General features: G+C 42.8%; 1 protein-coding gene across 4 annotated transcripts in view; it reads left to right on the plus strand.

Moving 5' to 3' along the window:
• The window catches only part of COL27A1 (collagen type XXVII alpha 1 chain), a 264,834-nt gene extending 248,906 nt beyond the window's left edge, over positions 1-15,928 (plus strand). For 3 of the 4 annotated variants that reach the window (XM_080990772.1, XM_080990774.1, XM_080990775.1), the window contains 6 exons: positions 7,515-7,541; positions 8,443-8,508; positions 9,903-10,071; positions 10,483-10,592; positions 13,041-13,247; positions 15,242-15,928. In XM_080990772.1, the coding sequence (XP_080846898.1) occupies positions 7,515-7,541; positions 8,443-8,508; positions 9,903-10,071; positions 10,483-10,592; positions 13,041-13,247; positions 15,242-15,388 (726 nt within the window). In that variant the 3' untranslated portion in view covers positions 15,389-15,928. The remainder of the gene's footprint in view (positions 1-7,514; positions 7,542-8,442; positions 8,509-9,902; positions 10,072-10,482; positions 10,593-13,040; positions 13,248-15,241) is intronic. The other variant, XM_080990773.1, reaches the window with a different exon arrangement.
• Positions 15,929-16,665: the final 737 nt, after the last annotated feature.

Genomic DNA, 16,665 nt, shown 5'->3' on the forward strand with positions numbered 1-16,665 from the left:
AGAACAGTTTCAGGTTAAGAACGGACCTCCAGAACGAATTAAGTTCTTAACCCGAGATACCACTGTAGTAAAATGTTGGAGGAGCTCAGTGTTTGGGCTAAACAATGGGGGTGGAGACGCTCCTTCAGGTATACTGGGCCGAGGCTGTTTAGGACTTTAAAGGTCAGTACCGACACTTTGAATTGTGTTCGGAAGCATACTGGGAGCCAGTGAAGATCCTTTATATATGCTGTGGTGTAACTCTGTGGTGGCACCCCATCTGTAGAATGCCCTCCTCTCGCAGGCATGGCTGGCACCAAGGTTATTTTGGAACCGGGCTAAAACTTATTGACCCAGTAATTTAAAGTTTTTGTTGAGTTGATTGTTGTTGCATTTACTATGTTGCTTTAAGATGCCTGAGCGATCCCACCCACCATTGAACCCAATGAGTTTTGACTATAAGCAATTTTGGCTTTAGGTGCAGACTTCTGGGGTGGCGCCATCGGTAATGGCGGATTCCCTCTGACTCGGAGGGAACCGGCTCTGCAGAAATCGGGTCTGCACTGCTACAGCGAAGCGGGGACCCTTCAAAAATCACAGGCGGGTGAAGCCTGTGACCGTGGGACTCAGCGGGCACCTTTTGCGCCCCCCCAACTTGCAAAGGTGCCCAATTACGGGTTCCGGAGCGGAGCGGGGAAGTGGCGCGGTGCTGTGAGTTAACTGCTTCTTCCGTGGAGCGAAGCCGCACAGCCGTTACCGGAGAGCGCTGCCTTTTTCCTGGGACAATTTGGCTGCAAAACAACGATCCGTGAGTAGGCTAATTTCGGAAACAAAGGAACTAAGAAATAATTTGGCACCGAAGCGGAGAGGCATAAACAGGAAGTCTGCCTTCCGTTCTTTGTAAATGGAGTAAAGCAATGAACTTGTAAGCGGAAACCTTGAAAGACGTTGGAAAAGGATTATAATTCGAACATCAAATAAGCGACTTTCCCCCCTTGATTGCAGGGGAGGAGGGGGGAAAGGTCTGAACTGTATTTCCCCGCAAAAAGAGAGAAAAAGAAGCTAAAATCCACCGCTCAAAAACCTGGGAACAGGTTGCCAGTGAACAGTAAGAATGCCGTATTGTGAAATGCGCTGCTGCTGAAAGTACTCTTTGACAGTTAACTCTGCATCTGAGATACAAGTAAGATACAATATTTCTGACTGGCTTCTCCTGGTTTTAAAGTAACAGAAAACAATTGAGATTGAAACTGTCGTTCTTTCTGTGAATTGGGGGGCTAAAGGAAAAAAAGTTAATTACTTTAAGACATTTTTGACTGTTACTGTGTCCCCCTAGAGGAAGTTTGAAATTGTTACAATAGCAGCTGGGCCAAGGGAATTTTCCACTTCAAAACAAATTCTGATCGTGAGACTGACCTTGGATCTTATCTAGAGTCTTATGGCAGATGGAAAGGAAAAAATATATTTGCTACAGGAAAAAGCAACGAGGTCTGGCAGACTACTTCGTACAGACGGTGGGCTGCAGTGAAGAGCATCGACATCTGGCCCTTCTGGATTACCAACAGGAGCCTCATCGGCACAACCTAAACCCAAAGGAATGGCAGCTGAAGATGCTTTGGCTCAGGCACTTGGTAAAATTAATGAATCTTTGGAAAAAATAAGTAAACAAGTAGCCGAAGCATCGGGCAAAATTGACTAAAATACCACAAGTATTAATAATTTGGGGCAGAAGGTAAATACCAACACAGAAACTATTCAGAAATTACTACAGGAATCTACCTCGACACGAAAGACAGCTGAAGAGGCAAAGGATATAGCAACTGCTGTAGAAGAGAAGATACCACCGATACACAAACAACTTGAAGATCACAGGTCAATATTGTCTATGATTGAGTTGAAGGAGAAGCAAACCAATTTAAGAATCAGGGCTGTACCTGAACTTGAGAAAGACAACTTGATTGATTTTCTTACGCAGGAATTTGCAGACTTTTGGAACCCAGATTTCGAGAAGGACAACTTCAAGATAGTGAGTGCTTTTAGGCTTGGAAGAGGAGGGAAGAAGAACAGGATTAGAGACTGTTTGATCACCCTCCAAACAAAAGAGGAGAGAGACAAAATCTTGAGTCTGCATTTCCAGAAGACTTTGGAAATTCATCAGTCAAAAGTAGAGATATTTAAGGACATTCCGAAGTATCTTTTGGACCTTAGGTCCAACTATAGAGATTTGGTCGCCCTGTTGAGAAGCAACGGAATCATTTTTAGGTGGGAATTCCCCCAAGGCCTATCCTTTAGTTACAAAGGGAAGAAGATAAAAATAAGATCATAGGACGACAAAGATAGATTTTGGAGAGACCACGGAGAAGACTTGCAGAAGGAAGCTGCAGAAGAGTTAAGAGCACTAGTAAGTGAAGCTTTAGACATACCAAGATTACCTCCTGAACTAAAAGACTGCCTGGAGAAGGTGATACCACCGACAGATCAGGAACAGGCACTGGGTGCAGTTGGAGGAGAAGCAAAGTAACTACATCATGGCTCTGCAACTATTAAGCTGGAATTGTAATGGTCTCAACTCCCCTCAGAAAAGGAAATCTGTGTTTCATTTATTAAAAAAGGAACAATTGGACTTGATTTGTTTACAGGAAACACATGTAACAAGGCTACACAGGAAAGTACTGATTAATAAAAGACTGGGTCAGGAGTTTATTTCTTCGGACAAGGTTAAAAAAAGAGGGGTAGTGATTTATGCAAAGGAGAGACTATTACCGAAATTTATCTTTAAAGATGACCAAGGAAGATTCGTGGCAATTGAAATTCAAACACAAGGAGAGAAATTTTTGATAGTAGGAGTTTATGCACCAAATGAGGGGAAATCTGAATTTTTCAAAAAGTTGCATGAGACCTTGATGGACTATTTGGACTATAATGTGATTTTGATGGGAGACATGAATGGAGTGGTATCTACACATATGGATAAAGCACAAAGACAGGTAGTCACTAAGGACGGCAGATTACCGAAAACTTTTTTTGAGATGACAGACAACTTGGACTTAGTTGATATTTGGAGAACAAAGAATCCCTTGACCAGAGAGGGAACCTTCTTCTCTGAAGCCAAACTGACATGGACAAGAATTGACCAAATATGGGTAACTAGAGGATTGGCACCAAAGATAAGAAAAGTGGAAATCTGCCCAAAAACCTGCTTCGACCATAATGCTGTAAAGATGGAGATGAAGCTAACACCAACTGGTTCCTTCAGATGGAGGATGAATGACACCTTATTCAGAGATGAAGAAGTGTATAAAAAGGCCCAAAAAACCTTGAGAGACTATTTTGAGATAAATATGAACACCAATGTGGAAAAAAGAGTAATCTGGGACGCTAGCAAAGCTGTTATGAGAGGGTTCTTGATGCAACAGAACGCATTAAAGAAGAGAATTCAAAATGAGAAGAAGGATAAAATTTTGGAGAAAATAAAAGAAGGTGAAAAGAAATTGAGAGCAAAACCTAAGTCGCAAGAGATTTTGAGAGAAATAAAATTATATCAAGTACAATATATGAAAATGATCAATCAGGAGATAGAATGGAAAATTAAACAAATGAGACAAAAAACATTTGAGTCGGCTAATAAATGTGGGAAATTGTTGGCTTGGCAAATGAAAAAAAAGACAAAAATTAAATACAGTTACAAATTTAGAAGTGGAAGGAAGGAATATACAGAACCCAGCCGAGATTAGAAATTGTTTCCAGAGGTACTTCAAACAACTATATACACAAGGACCACAGAAAGAAATTGATCTAGATCGATTTTTGAAAACAAATGGATTACAAAAAATCTCTCAGGAAAGTAAATCAATGTTGAACTATAAAATAACTGAACAGGAGATAGAAGGTGCCATTCAGAATATGCAACTAGGTAAATCTCCGGGACCGGATGGACTGACCTCTAAATATTACAGATCCTTAAAAGAATGGTTGGTACAACCTTTGAAGGAAGTCTGTAATGAAATAATGGATGGGAAAAGGGCACCAGAGTCGTGGAAAGAAGCGTATATTACACTTGTACCGAAAACAGAGACTGAAAAGACACAACTTAAGAACTACCGTCCCATCTCATTGCTTAATGTGGATTATAAAATTTTTGCAGACATTCTGGCTAAAAGACTAAAAAAAGTGTTAGTGGAAGAGATTCATAAAGACCAAGCAAGACACTTATCGGATAATATGAGAAACATACAGTGGTGCCTCGCAAGACGAAAAGAATCCGTTCTGTGAGTCTCTTCGTCTAGCAGTTTTTTCGTCTTGCGAAGCAAGCCCATTGACGGATTAGCGGATTAGCGCTATTAGCGGCTTTTAGCGGCTTTTAGCGGCTTATCAGCTTATCGGATAAGCAGATAAGCGGCTTAGCGGCTTAGAAAAGGGGGGGGGAGGAAAAAAACCCGCAGGAACTCGCAAGACATTTTCGTCTTGCGAAGCAAGCCCATAGGAGCTTCGTTTTGCGAAGCACCTCCAAAACGGAAAACTCTTTCGTCTAGCGAGTTTTCCGTCTTGCGAGGCATTCGTCTTGCGGGGCACCACTGTAATTAACATATTAGAAAAATTACAAGTGAACATAAATACTAAAGCAGTTTTGATATTTGTGGACGCGGAGAAAGCTTTTGACAATATTTCCTGGAGCTTTATGAAGAAGAACCTACAGGGGATGGGGGTAGGCCAAGGCTTTGAAAACGGTATAAGTGCAATTTATTCAGAACAAAAGGCTAAACTAATTGTAAATAATGTGGTGACGGAAGAATTTAAGATAGAAAAAGGGACACAACAAGGTTGCCCAATCTCCCCATTGCTTTCTATATCGGTCCTGGAGGTTTTGCTGAATATGATTAGAAGGGACCAGTTGGTTAAAGGTATACAAGTCGGAGCCAAACAGTACAAATTGAGAGCATTTGCAGATGACTTAGTATTGACGTTACAGGAGCCAGAATCTAGTACCAAAAGGGTTTTAGAACTGATTCAAGAATTTGGTCAGGTTGCAGGATTCAAACTGAATAAGTTAAAAACCAAGGTTTTAGAGAAAAATTTAACACCGATTGAGAGAGAGAGGTTTCAGAATGACACAGGCTTAACAGTGGTTAAGAAAGTGAAATACCTGGGGATTAACATGACAGCAAAAAATGGGAATTTATTTAAAGACAACTATGAAAAATGCTGGGCCGAAGTGAAAAAAGATTTAGAAATTTGGTCAAATTTGAAGCTTTCACTGCTGGGTCGTATTGCTGCGATAAAAATGAATGTATTGCCTAGAATGTTGTTTTTGTTTCAAACATTGCAAATTGTGGACAAAATGGACTGTTTCAAGAAGTGGCAGAGAGATATTTCTAGATTTGTCTGGCAGGGCAAGAAGCCTAGAATAAAATTTAAAATACTAACAGATGCAAAGGAAAGAGGTGGATTTGCCTTGCCAGACCTTAAACTTTAGTATGAATCAGCAGCTTTTTGCTGGTTGAAAGAATGGCTGCTTCTGGAAAACGCAGACATTTTGGACTTAGAAGGTTTTAACAATGTATTTGGGTGGCATGCATACTTGTGGTATGATAAGGTCAAAGCACATAAAGCATTTAAAAACCATATTGTCAGGAAAGCATTGTTTAATGTTTGGATAAGATATAAGGCTCTACTTGAAAATAAAACTCCAAGATGGCTGTCACCGATGGAAGCGAAGGCTCTGAAAAAGCTCAATATGGAGGCCAAATGGCCGAAATATTGGGAAATTTTGGAACAAGATGGAGATAGATTGAAACTGCAGAGTTTTGAGAAATTAAAAAACAAAGTGCGAGACTGGCTTCATTATTATCAGATAATGGAGGCATATAATTTGGATAAGAAAATTGGCTTCCAGGTGGAAAAATCAAAATTAGAAACAGAACTGTTAGAACCCAAAACTAAGATTTTGTCAAAGATGTATAACTTGCTGTTGAAATGGAATACTCAGGATGAAACGGTGAAATCTGCTATGATTAAATGGGCTCAAGATGTTGGACATAACATAATGATGGCTGACTGGGAACAGTTATGGACCACAGGTATGAAGTTTACGGCATGCAATGCCTTAAGAGAGAATATTATGAAAATGATATACAGGTGGTACATGACACCAGTCAAGCTTGCAAAAATCTATTATTTGCCCGACAATAAATGTTGGAAATGTAAAGAAACTGAAGGTATATTCTTTCACCTTTGGTGGACGTGCCCAAGGATTAAGGCTTTCTGGGAGATGATCTATACCGAAATGAAAAAGGTATATAAATATACCTTCTTGAAGAAACCAGAGGCCTTTCTCCTGGGCATGGTTGGCCAATTGGTGCCAAAGAAGGACAGAACTTTCTTTATGTATGCCACAACAGCAGCAAGAATACTTATTGCAAAGTATTGGAAGACACAAGATCTACCCACTCTGGAAGAATGGCAGATGAAGGTGATGGACTACATGGAACTGGCGGAAATGACTGGCAGAATCCGAGACCAGGGAGAAGAGTCGCTGGAAGAAGATTGGAAGAAATTTAAAGACTATTTACAGAAATACTGCAAAATTAATGAATGTTAGAATGATGTCAGAATGAAGTTAAGTGGTTTTAGCAGCAATGTTATAAAGGTGTATGTAAAAATGGATTGTTAACAGGTGAGAATCCAAAGTTATAATATATTAAGTTAAAGGATTAAGAGAAAATAAAGAGGGAAAGAAATTGCTGAATTAACTAATTGAATTGGAATACAAAAAAGGGAGGTATGAGGAGGTCAGGGAAACAAGGATATGAATGTAAGGCATGGAAAGATTGATCTATTTTTTTAAAGTGTTTTTTATTCTTTTATTCTGTATTTTGTATTTTGTATTTTTCTTATAATTTTACTTCTGTCTTTTGTTTTTGCTTTTCTTGTTTTTATGTAACTCTTTTTTCTGAAATTTTAATAAATATCATTTAAAAAAAAAAAATTGGCTTTAGGTGCAATCCCCGGAAAGCAACCTCCTCATAAATCGTGTGCTTACTGTATAACCTGTGGGGGAAATGGATGCATAAGGAGTTCTATGCTTGAAGCTAGAGAAAGAGCAAAGAGGACTGACATTTGGGGGCAGGGGGAATGGATGGCCCTCTACTGTGAATCCCCAATTCTCCCTTCTTGCATATACTTCTCCTGCCACAAAATGACTTAAAGAATTCAAAATTATATTAAACCACAAATAAGGGGTGTAAACAACAGGCATGTTATTGGGTGGTTGGGTGGTTGTGGGTGTAGAAGAAAATTGGATTGATTTGCAAAGCATACCTGAACTTCAAATCTGCAAATTCTTACTTTAGAAATTGGGGGTATTTTGGAAGTGGGTGTGTGCATATTGAATTGACCACAGAGAAAACAAAGAAGTAGGTCAACCAGTCCCCATTTTCAGTGCATTAAATTATTTACTAAAAATGGTAATTAAGGGCAATGTCAAAAGGGATATGCTTGGCGCAAATGACACATCATTTTGTCTCTTGACTTTGTAGGGTCCCCCAGTAATGCTGGCTACATTGGTAAGTTCTGAAATTTCATTCTGCTTGTGATTTTATGTGTTTTGGGACACCACTGAAAGAAATTGTATTGGCTGTTGGAAAACTATACATATGACTAGGTCACCAGATTTTTATTTTGTTTTAAAGTATTGTCCTGTGTTGCAGACACCACCATCTCTTAGAGCAGAGATTAGAGATATTTTTCAGCCAAAGGGCCACATTACTTTCTGGGCAAACCACCTAAGGGCCACATGGCAGTAGTGGGTGAGACCAGAGGCAAAAATGGACAGAACAATGAATGTAAATTTTACCTTTGTACAGTAGGTCTTAAATTCAGTTCTCAACATTTCCACAGCAATTTGTAAAAAAGAAAATACTTAAAAATCCTCGGGAAAACTTGTCTGAATCTTAGTGCAAATTTCTCCAATAAAGGCATTTTTGCAAGCTGTTTTCCCCTAACACAATGCATTTTTGCGTATTTTCACGAATATATTTGCTTTCATGTGTTGTAAACATTGTTTGAGGATCAAAACATTTAGAGAAGTGTCAGTCTTGAAGGACAATGTGTTTCGGTTTGTGTACTGGGTCAGAAAATGCAGACTGGGCAGCTACTTATTAAAACGCAAATAAAATCAAATTATTTATCTCCCATCCCTAGCACCAGCTCGGTGTGTGAATGTGTGGGTTGTTATCAAGAGCACAGCATGCTGGAAAGGCAGGTTTGAACTGTGCCTCCCCAGCTTTAATCTCTGAAATCCAACAGGCACAGCAATTGGCACTGAAAAACAGCAAGGGTAGCATGAATGGCCTGTACAGTTAGGCCCTTGATCCCAAACCTGAGGCACCTCAGGAGGCAGAGCTGATTCCTGGTCCATCTTTCGCCTTCAACTCTACCATGTCTTCTTCCTGTGTTTCTCCCCAGCAGCAAGATGGGTTTGGTGCAGCTTTCCAGACAGTGATGAGTTCCAGCACTGTGTTCAAGTCTGAGGTATGTCATAGGAAGCTCATAAATCCTTTCAGAAAGACCCGTTTGATCTTCTCCTGCGCAGTCGGCATGGAAATGAGCAGGAAACAAGGCATGGCTGAGGGCCCAGACTGAGTAGAACTTAGTTGGGTGCAATCTTTCCTTGTTTGTTTGTTTTAGAAAATATATAAACAGCTTGTAAAAAAATAAATATATATATCCTAGTGATGTACCAGTCCAACTATACATAAAATAATATAATCTCATTAAGATATAATACAAACTTGCAGGTAGGCTATTCAACAACAATTCTCCTGACCTTATAAAAAATATGGGCTCTCCTGTTAACTGCTATAACTGAAAAACTCTGCCAGTCTGGGGCTCATGTGAGTGGTTGTTGAAAACATCTGGAGGGCACCTGATTGGCAAAGGCTGATGTAGCCAAAACAGCTCTTTTGGAACTGTTAAACAGTCTACCTGCTTCTTGGCAGACCTGCCACCTGAAACCTCATACATTGCAGCTCCTCTGGTATTAGGAGTTTAAAAGGACCAGGGTTCCTCCACTCCTACCCTGTGTTCATCACACAGTTAACTATTTTTATCCCAGATAATGTTTGTAGCATAACATAATTCCTTACATTCAAATTTTTCCTCTCAAAAGTCCATTTTCTTTGCACAGTCCTTCAAACACCTCCCTGTAATAATCTCTTTCTAGGCTAAACCTTCTAGCAGCAATCCATCACTTGCTTAGGGGCCTTCCAGACTTGGTGGGGGCTTTTGTGGGTGTGTTCTGCAACATGTAATTTGCCCCACTGGGTCTTCAACTGGTGGAACAGGATCAAGTGGGTCAAGACCTGGCCCAAGGTGGGTTGCAACAGGAGCACGACCACCATGCAAATATATAGTAAAAAGATTAAGAGATGGGCCCCCAAAATGCATGTTTGGGTTAAAAGTGGGTCCTGGATCTGAAAAGGTTGAGGGTACCTAATTTACATAATAACAGAGCATTAGTGGTAGATTTATACTGCTCTGTCCACAAATCATTCCACTTCATTAGGGACACCCTATAGTCCAGCCTTTCTCAACCTGTAGGTCCCCAGATGTTGTTGAACTGCAACTCCTATCACCCCTAGCTAGCAAGGCCAGAGCTCAGGGATGATGTGTGTTGTAGTCCAACAACATCTGGGGATCCACAGGTTGAGAACCACTGCCCTAAAGCAGCCACCAAACCCGGGAACATCAGTGGAATGAAAAGCCACAGGATTTCAGCAGGAAGCTATGGGACACGCTCAGATTGGAAACAAAGCAAATAACCTGTCCTGGAGTCTTTGCAGGTGCAAAAGCATGAATGCACATCAAAGATGCCTGGAGAGGCCCTTACTTTCCCTTGCGTTCCTCTTCCCCGCCCTCCTCTCCAGAGCTATCAACATTCAGACCTTCCAGTGATGGACCAGGGAGGGGAGATCTTTAAGACTCTGCACTACCTCAGCACTCTCATCCAGAGCATCAAGAGACCCCTTGGAACCAAGGAGAACCCTGCGCGCATCTGTAGAGATCTCATGAACTGTGAACAGAAGATGCAGGATGGTAGGTGTTAATCCACATGGCCAGCATCCACCACAGTGCATCACGGGGTGTGGGTGTGTGTGGGTGTGTGTGAGAGAGAGAGAGAGAGAGCACCTGCACTTTGCATTTTGCATTGAAGGTTTTGTGAATGAAGACCCCATTCCACCCTCGTCCTTACATCAGGAAGCAAAGGTGTTGCAGGTAAATGGCTTTCACCTGCTGCATCTTTGGATGGCAGGCCCTTTCATTTGTACTGTTTCCAATGCCTGCTTTTAAAACAAAACAAAGAATTTAGCATGTAATTACCCATAGGTGTAATTTTATTACATACCTTGGTTTTTTAGATCTGTTTTTATTGCTAGGTTTTTTGGATTAAGTGGTGCATAAATCTTCCTAAAAAATAAATAATGCTAAGTCCCTTCTCTCCTTCAGGAACGTACTGGATCGACCCAAATCTGGGCTGTTCTTCAGATAGTATTCAAGTCACCTGTAACTTCACCCAAGGGGGACAGACTTGCCTCAGCCCCATCACTGCCTCAAAGGTATGCTTGAGGCATCCGTGGGCCAAATGTAGGTCTGGATACACTGGTGGATTGCTGTGCAGTTTGCAGCAAATTCATGGGCTCTCTCTGGCTTTTAATTGTGTAGCAACAGGCAATGTGCTTTTTTTAGGTTAGACTTTATTGCTGTTTTCTCTCTAATATTTTATACTATTTCATGTAAGTAGTTTAGAGACACGTTTGATTAAGCAGTATGTAAGTATGTAAGTATTTTTGAAAAGAAATAAATAGATAATGGTAGATACTAAACTTCTCATAACTATTAGTACTACTATTACTATTGTTCTTACTATATTATTACGTTGTTGTTGTTGCTGCTGCTGCTACTGCAGCAGCAGCAGCATTATTAGTCGTTGTTGTTGTTGTTGTTGCTGCAACATTTTTGTCACAAAAGTGTCCCAAAGCAACAAAAGAACCAAGCTTAAAAGCCAGAATAAATTAATATGCATTGCAGGGTGGGGCACTCTTTAGATGGCAACGTGAATTACTTAAAAAGTTTACAAGCTAGCCCTGCTCTGTTTGGGGACCTTTCTACCCATTGTGATGAGTAGAATCCCTGGACATCTGTCCCCAAGTCCAACCCTGATGGCACCACTAAAAAAATGTAAAGGTAAAGGACCCCTGACAGTTTAGACCAATCACAGATGACTCTGGGGTTGCAGTGCTAGCGTCGTCTCGCTTTACAGGCCGAGGGAGCCAGCGTTTGTCGACAGACAGTTTTTCCAGGTCATGTGGCCAGCATGACTAAGCTGCTTCTGGCGAAACCAGAGCAGCACACGGAAATGCCATTTACCTTCCCACTGGGAGCGGTACCTATTTATCTACTTGCACTTTGACGTGCTTTTGAACTGCTAGGTTGGCAGGAGCTGGGACCTGTGCAACAGGAGCTCACCCCATCTCGGGGATTGGAACCGCCGACCTTCTGATCGGCAAGCCCAAGAGGCTCAGTGGTTTAGACCACAGCGCCACAAGCCATGGAGCTGCATATGAAAGAGGTGCAAGTACCAGAATTGAAAAGAAATTGCTGGACTGCACATGTGTTAGAAGGCACCTTGCCCCTTGTTTTGAAACGTATGTGCAACGCCTGCTGTTTCACACCTGGCTCAGGTTGGTAAACTTTGGAGTTCTGATGAAAAACATAGGTAGATCCTGCAGTGTCTGAGGTCCTGTGCCATTACATGCATAGACCAAGTACCCCACCAGAAATGCAATACCACTAGCTAATCCACCAGATATTTAAAGAGGGTGTTGTGGCAGGGCTATTGCATGTACAACCACCAGGTTTATATATCAATTACTTTCAGAATGTTATATCTGCTTTTCAAGGCGGATAACAACATCTGTGTTGACTCAGATGGGATTCCCAAGCACATATGCACAGATTGCTTGTATGTGTGTGTGATCACAGCTTACTCATTTGTGCTTTATGCCAGCTGCATGGCCAACTTCTCCCACGAGACTTGGTGAGGCAGTCATCTCAGGCAGCAGGCTGGAGACAGCTGGAAGGGGTTACAGATCTAGGGGGCCCGGGAGCACACTGCTCACTGCCTCCTGCACTTGCTGCCTGCCACTGCCTCCACCATGATTGCAGTCATGGGATTGTTGTCTATCACATGATGGTGTATGTTTTGACTCCACAGAGTGGGAAGTGACAGAGACAGGATGTTTGTGTTACTGTGTTCCGTGAAGTGGGACTATTGTCCTTTGTTCTTTTCCTCTTTGCTGTCTGATGCTAGAGAGAGAGGGAGCCATGTTGCAGTGCTCTGTGTGTGTTTATATGCAAATAAAGTAGATTAGCCAAAATGTTGAGTTGCTGAGGTCTGTTACACAAACTGTGAACACTCTGCGGATCCCTAAGTGTGCCGGTGTCTGTTGGCATCGGTCTCTGTGATGTTCGGGCTGAAGAAAGCTTTGAAGCTCCCGAACGAATGACCAGGAGGGAGAGAACATGCCAGTCGGGCATGTGTCTCTACCAGGGTCCTACTCGAGTGTAGGACAAACTCCTGACACCGCCCACGTGCCACTGCCTTCTCCTCTCCTGCTACCTTTCCCCCAGGCCGTCTCTGCTCATCTCAGGCAGTGGAGGAGGAGGAGGTAAAAGCATCGTTTTCTGTTTTGCTTCAAGTGGCAAAACATCTTGGGCTGGCCCTGCTCAGCTGTCACCTACCAGGTGACCACCAGATGTTCTGGACTAGAATTCCTCTCAGCTTCAGCCAACACAGTTGGGAGTTGTAGTCCAAAACACCTTAGAAGGCACCCAGCAAGCAGAGGCTGGTTTTATGTGTGTGCTTGAGGTTGATGAGAATTCCAGTTCCTTCTTTGTTTCCTGGGGGATCAGGGCACCCTTCATGCTGTCAGAGGTCTTGGATGAATGAAACCAAGCTGGAGTCCCCGTCTTCACTGCAACCTCCCATTCTCCCCTTGTTCCAGCTTGACTTTGACATCGGAAGAGTGCAGCTGAATTTCCTGCACCTCCTGAGCACCGAAGTCATCCAGAACATCACCATCCACTGCCTGAACACCTCCGTGTGGCAGGAAGGGCCATCAAGGAAAGCTGTGCATTTCAAGGCCTGGAATGGACAGATCTTTGAAGCTGGAGGGCAGTTCACACCTGATGTAGTGGTGAACGACTGCAAGGTATGCCAAACCAATTGCCAGTGAAGCACCACAGGAGGGCTAGAAAGAGGATCTGTAGCCAGAGGTGGGGAGTTGTTGATTTTGTCTCAACACTTTCCCCAGGAAAAACCACTTTTTACTGCTAAATTGGAACAACACGAGATTGGGCCTTTTCTGCAGTGGCTCCCCATTTGTGGAGTGCTTTCCCCAGGGAGGTTCGGCTGGCACCTTCATTATTCAACTTTAAGTGCTAGGCAAAAACCTCTTCAACCTAGCCTTTGGCTGATTAACATCCTATACCCTTTTAAATGAGTTGGAGGCCGGGGAGTATTGTTTTGTGCTTTTGCTTTTATTATGCATTTTGTGTTTTCATCTTATATTTTTATGCTGCAAACTGCCCTGAGATCTTCAGATGAAAAGTGGTATACAAATGTAATAAATAAAAAAAAAACAAAATTCAGCTGGATTTTCTGTGGATTGACATTTGTTCTGAATCAGCAGTAATCAGTGGATTTCTCCAGGGAAAGCTGCAGGACAAAGTCAAAACCTATCAGACCCGCTGCTAGAAATCACAGGACAAATGGAAGTGTGTGGGGGCCCACCTTTAACACTTTTTTGCTGCTTATTTTTAGGGGACCTTTCCTGTTTTGCAGCTTTACAGTCTAGTGCTACTTTGTCAGCCAGAGGCCTGGGTAGTTCTGCAAAGCAGCAGCGCCACCTGCTGCCATTTTGCATGAACTGAATGCTTCTTAAATGCGAATCTAAAGTAGGTTTGGGGGAACCTGTGACCCATCAGAGGTTAACTGGAATCCAACTGACTCCCAGAATCCCTAGGGCTTATGGGAGTTGTTGTCCAAGAATATCTGGAGGGTCACAGGTGCTGCAAAGGCTAAAATGGCCCCAGGCACATGGTTTAGATATTTTCCATTAAAATATCTGGGTGGTGGGGATTCCAATTTTAATCAGATCAGTGGCATCAGGATTTGGGGAAAGAGTGTTCAACCCTTTCTTCCTGTGCTGTTTTCACCGTCTACATAATTTCATTGAAGTACTTGTTAGCCTTGGTAGAGGAGGACTACAGGTCACTGTAGCAGCGTTCTCCTCCCTGAGACGCTAATAGCATTGGGGGAAGGGAGATTTGGGTGGCACAGGAGAGGAGGGTTAAACCTGCCTTTCCCCAGTGCTGACACTGATCAAAATATCACGTCAAGAGAGAACCAACTTGATATAGTGGTTGCAGAGTTCTGCAGTTGAAATCCCTGCTCAGCCATAAAGCTTATTGGGCCAGCCACACTCTCAGCCTAAACCTATTTCACAGGATTGTTGGGGGAGATAAAATGCAGGGTGGGTGGGTGAGCACAACCATGTATATCTGTGACCTCCTTGGCAAAAGATTGGCATAAAAATGTAGAGATTAGTGTTGGTGTTGTTTGGGTTGCATCCGGCGTTAGTCCTACTCGTTGAAGGTGATAAACATGATTTACATCGGTTCATGTCAATGGGTCTGAGCAGAACATAGTTGGATACACCCTATTACAGTGATACCTCGGGTTGAAGTAGCTTTGGGATAAGTATTTTCGGGTTGCGCGCTGCGGCGACCCGGAAGTAACGGAGCGTGTTACTTCCGGGTTTCGCCGCTTGCGCATGCGCAGACGGTCAAAACGACGTCATGCGCAGAAGCGGCGAATCGCGACATGCGCAGGCGCGTGTTGCGTTTGCTTCTGGATGTGAACGGGGTTCCAGAATGGATCCTGTTCACATCCAAAGGTACCACCATTTTGGCCTTGGAGAAAGCCACCAACACTGCTAATAATCAATAATCTGTTCATTTGTATGCTACTTTTCTGCTTTTCAGGCTTGCGTGGGAAGGAAGACACACTTTTCACATGTACTGATGATGTGCTATTGCTTGGGGAGGAAATGCAAGGGACTGTTGCACCAAAGAGACCTGGCATTGTTGTGAAAAGTTATCCTTTCTCTCTCTCTTCCCTCCCTGCCTCCTTCTTTGCATTTAGATTCAAGATGGACACTGGCACAGGACACTCTTTACCTTCCGGACACAAGACCTGCAACAGCTGCCAATTACCAACATCTACAACCTCCCGCCATCCGAGCCAGGGAAGCAGCACCTCCTTGAGGTTGGGCCCATGTGCTTCCTCTAAAGGCAGCCTCTGTGGCACTTCAAGCTCATTCATTTTGGAGATGCTGTCTCTTTGAGCAGGGCCTCTTGGCCGCCCCTGTACCTCTCTACCAGCCTTGAAAGCTAGGCCTTTAGCGTTTGGACTCTGCCAAGTCATAAGGAACCCTTGGCCCGTCAGACCGCTGCTCTCCAGGATGGGGAGAGGAGGAGAGTGCTGTAGCTTCAGCAAAGACACAACTTAATTAGTGGAGCTTCAGGTGCTGAAGCAGGAGGCCAGTTGACCTAAGCAGTTCCACACCCAAAGATTCCCCACCTCCCTCGCCACACCTTCAGCCAAAGAAACTGTATGCAATATCTCACAGAGAAACCCAGATCATCCCGACAAGCCACCGTACTACCAAACGTGGCTGTCCAGAGACGTGATGCTAGCAGGCAGGGCTTTTTGAAAGGAGACAGGAAGGAGTCTGGGGGAGACAGCTTTGCAAACTTGTATTTGTCTGCTTGTTGTTCCGGAACAGGAAGCATTCTTACGTGCAATATTAGAGAGAGAGAAAGAGAGAGAAAGAAGAAGAAAATGATATATCTAGATATATATTTTATTTAAGGCAAAAATAAAAATAAAAGCAAGCAAGATCCTTCTTCCCTTTGGGAAAGAAAACAGCCCTTTTTAAGTGACTTGAGAAGGGAAGGCAGGAAGGAGAAGAGATTGGTGCTAAACAGGAAAAAGAGAAAGAGAGAGGGATGGGTTTGTTAAATTTGATTCTACCTCTCACTGTGAAATACCTGGTGCTCTTTAATTTTTTAAAAAGAAGTGTGTTTTATATATATGACTAAAACTATTTAAGGTACTAAGAGGTGCTACTACAGTGTCTCCTCACAGGCCCCTCCGGACCCTCAGCATTGGAGCATTCCCTTGGGAATGAGGAGCAGGGGCAACACAGGGCAGGGAAGAGGGGGGTCTTTGTGACCATCAGCACAACAATGGCAAATAATCTTTTTTAACTTAAAGGTGCATTAAATATTCTACAGGGGTTTTGTATGTTCTTTGAAATCCAGGATTCGTTAACCAGTCATTTGTCATGGATGTGTTTTAAAATGAAAGTGTAACTTTAGAGGGTGGTTTTTCAGAGCAAGAACTGAGCTCATGAAAAACACATTTCTCTGCTTATAGATATATGTATGAGTGTGTGCCTGTGCGTGTGTGTGTGCATACATGAGTGTGTGTGTGTGTTCCTATACAACTGTTACTCACCAAAGCATTAGGCTGCAAGATAGCCAAGATGAGAGTGAGAGGAAAAA

Source organism: Podarcis pityusensis (assembly GCF_964106645.2).
Source record: "Podarcis pityusensis genome assembly, chromosome: Z".
Classification (NCBI taxonomy): Eukaryota; Metazoa; Chordata; class Lepidosauria; order Squamata; family Lacertidae; genus Podarcis; species Podarcis pityusensis.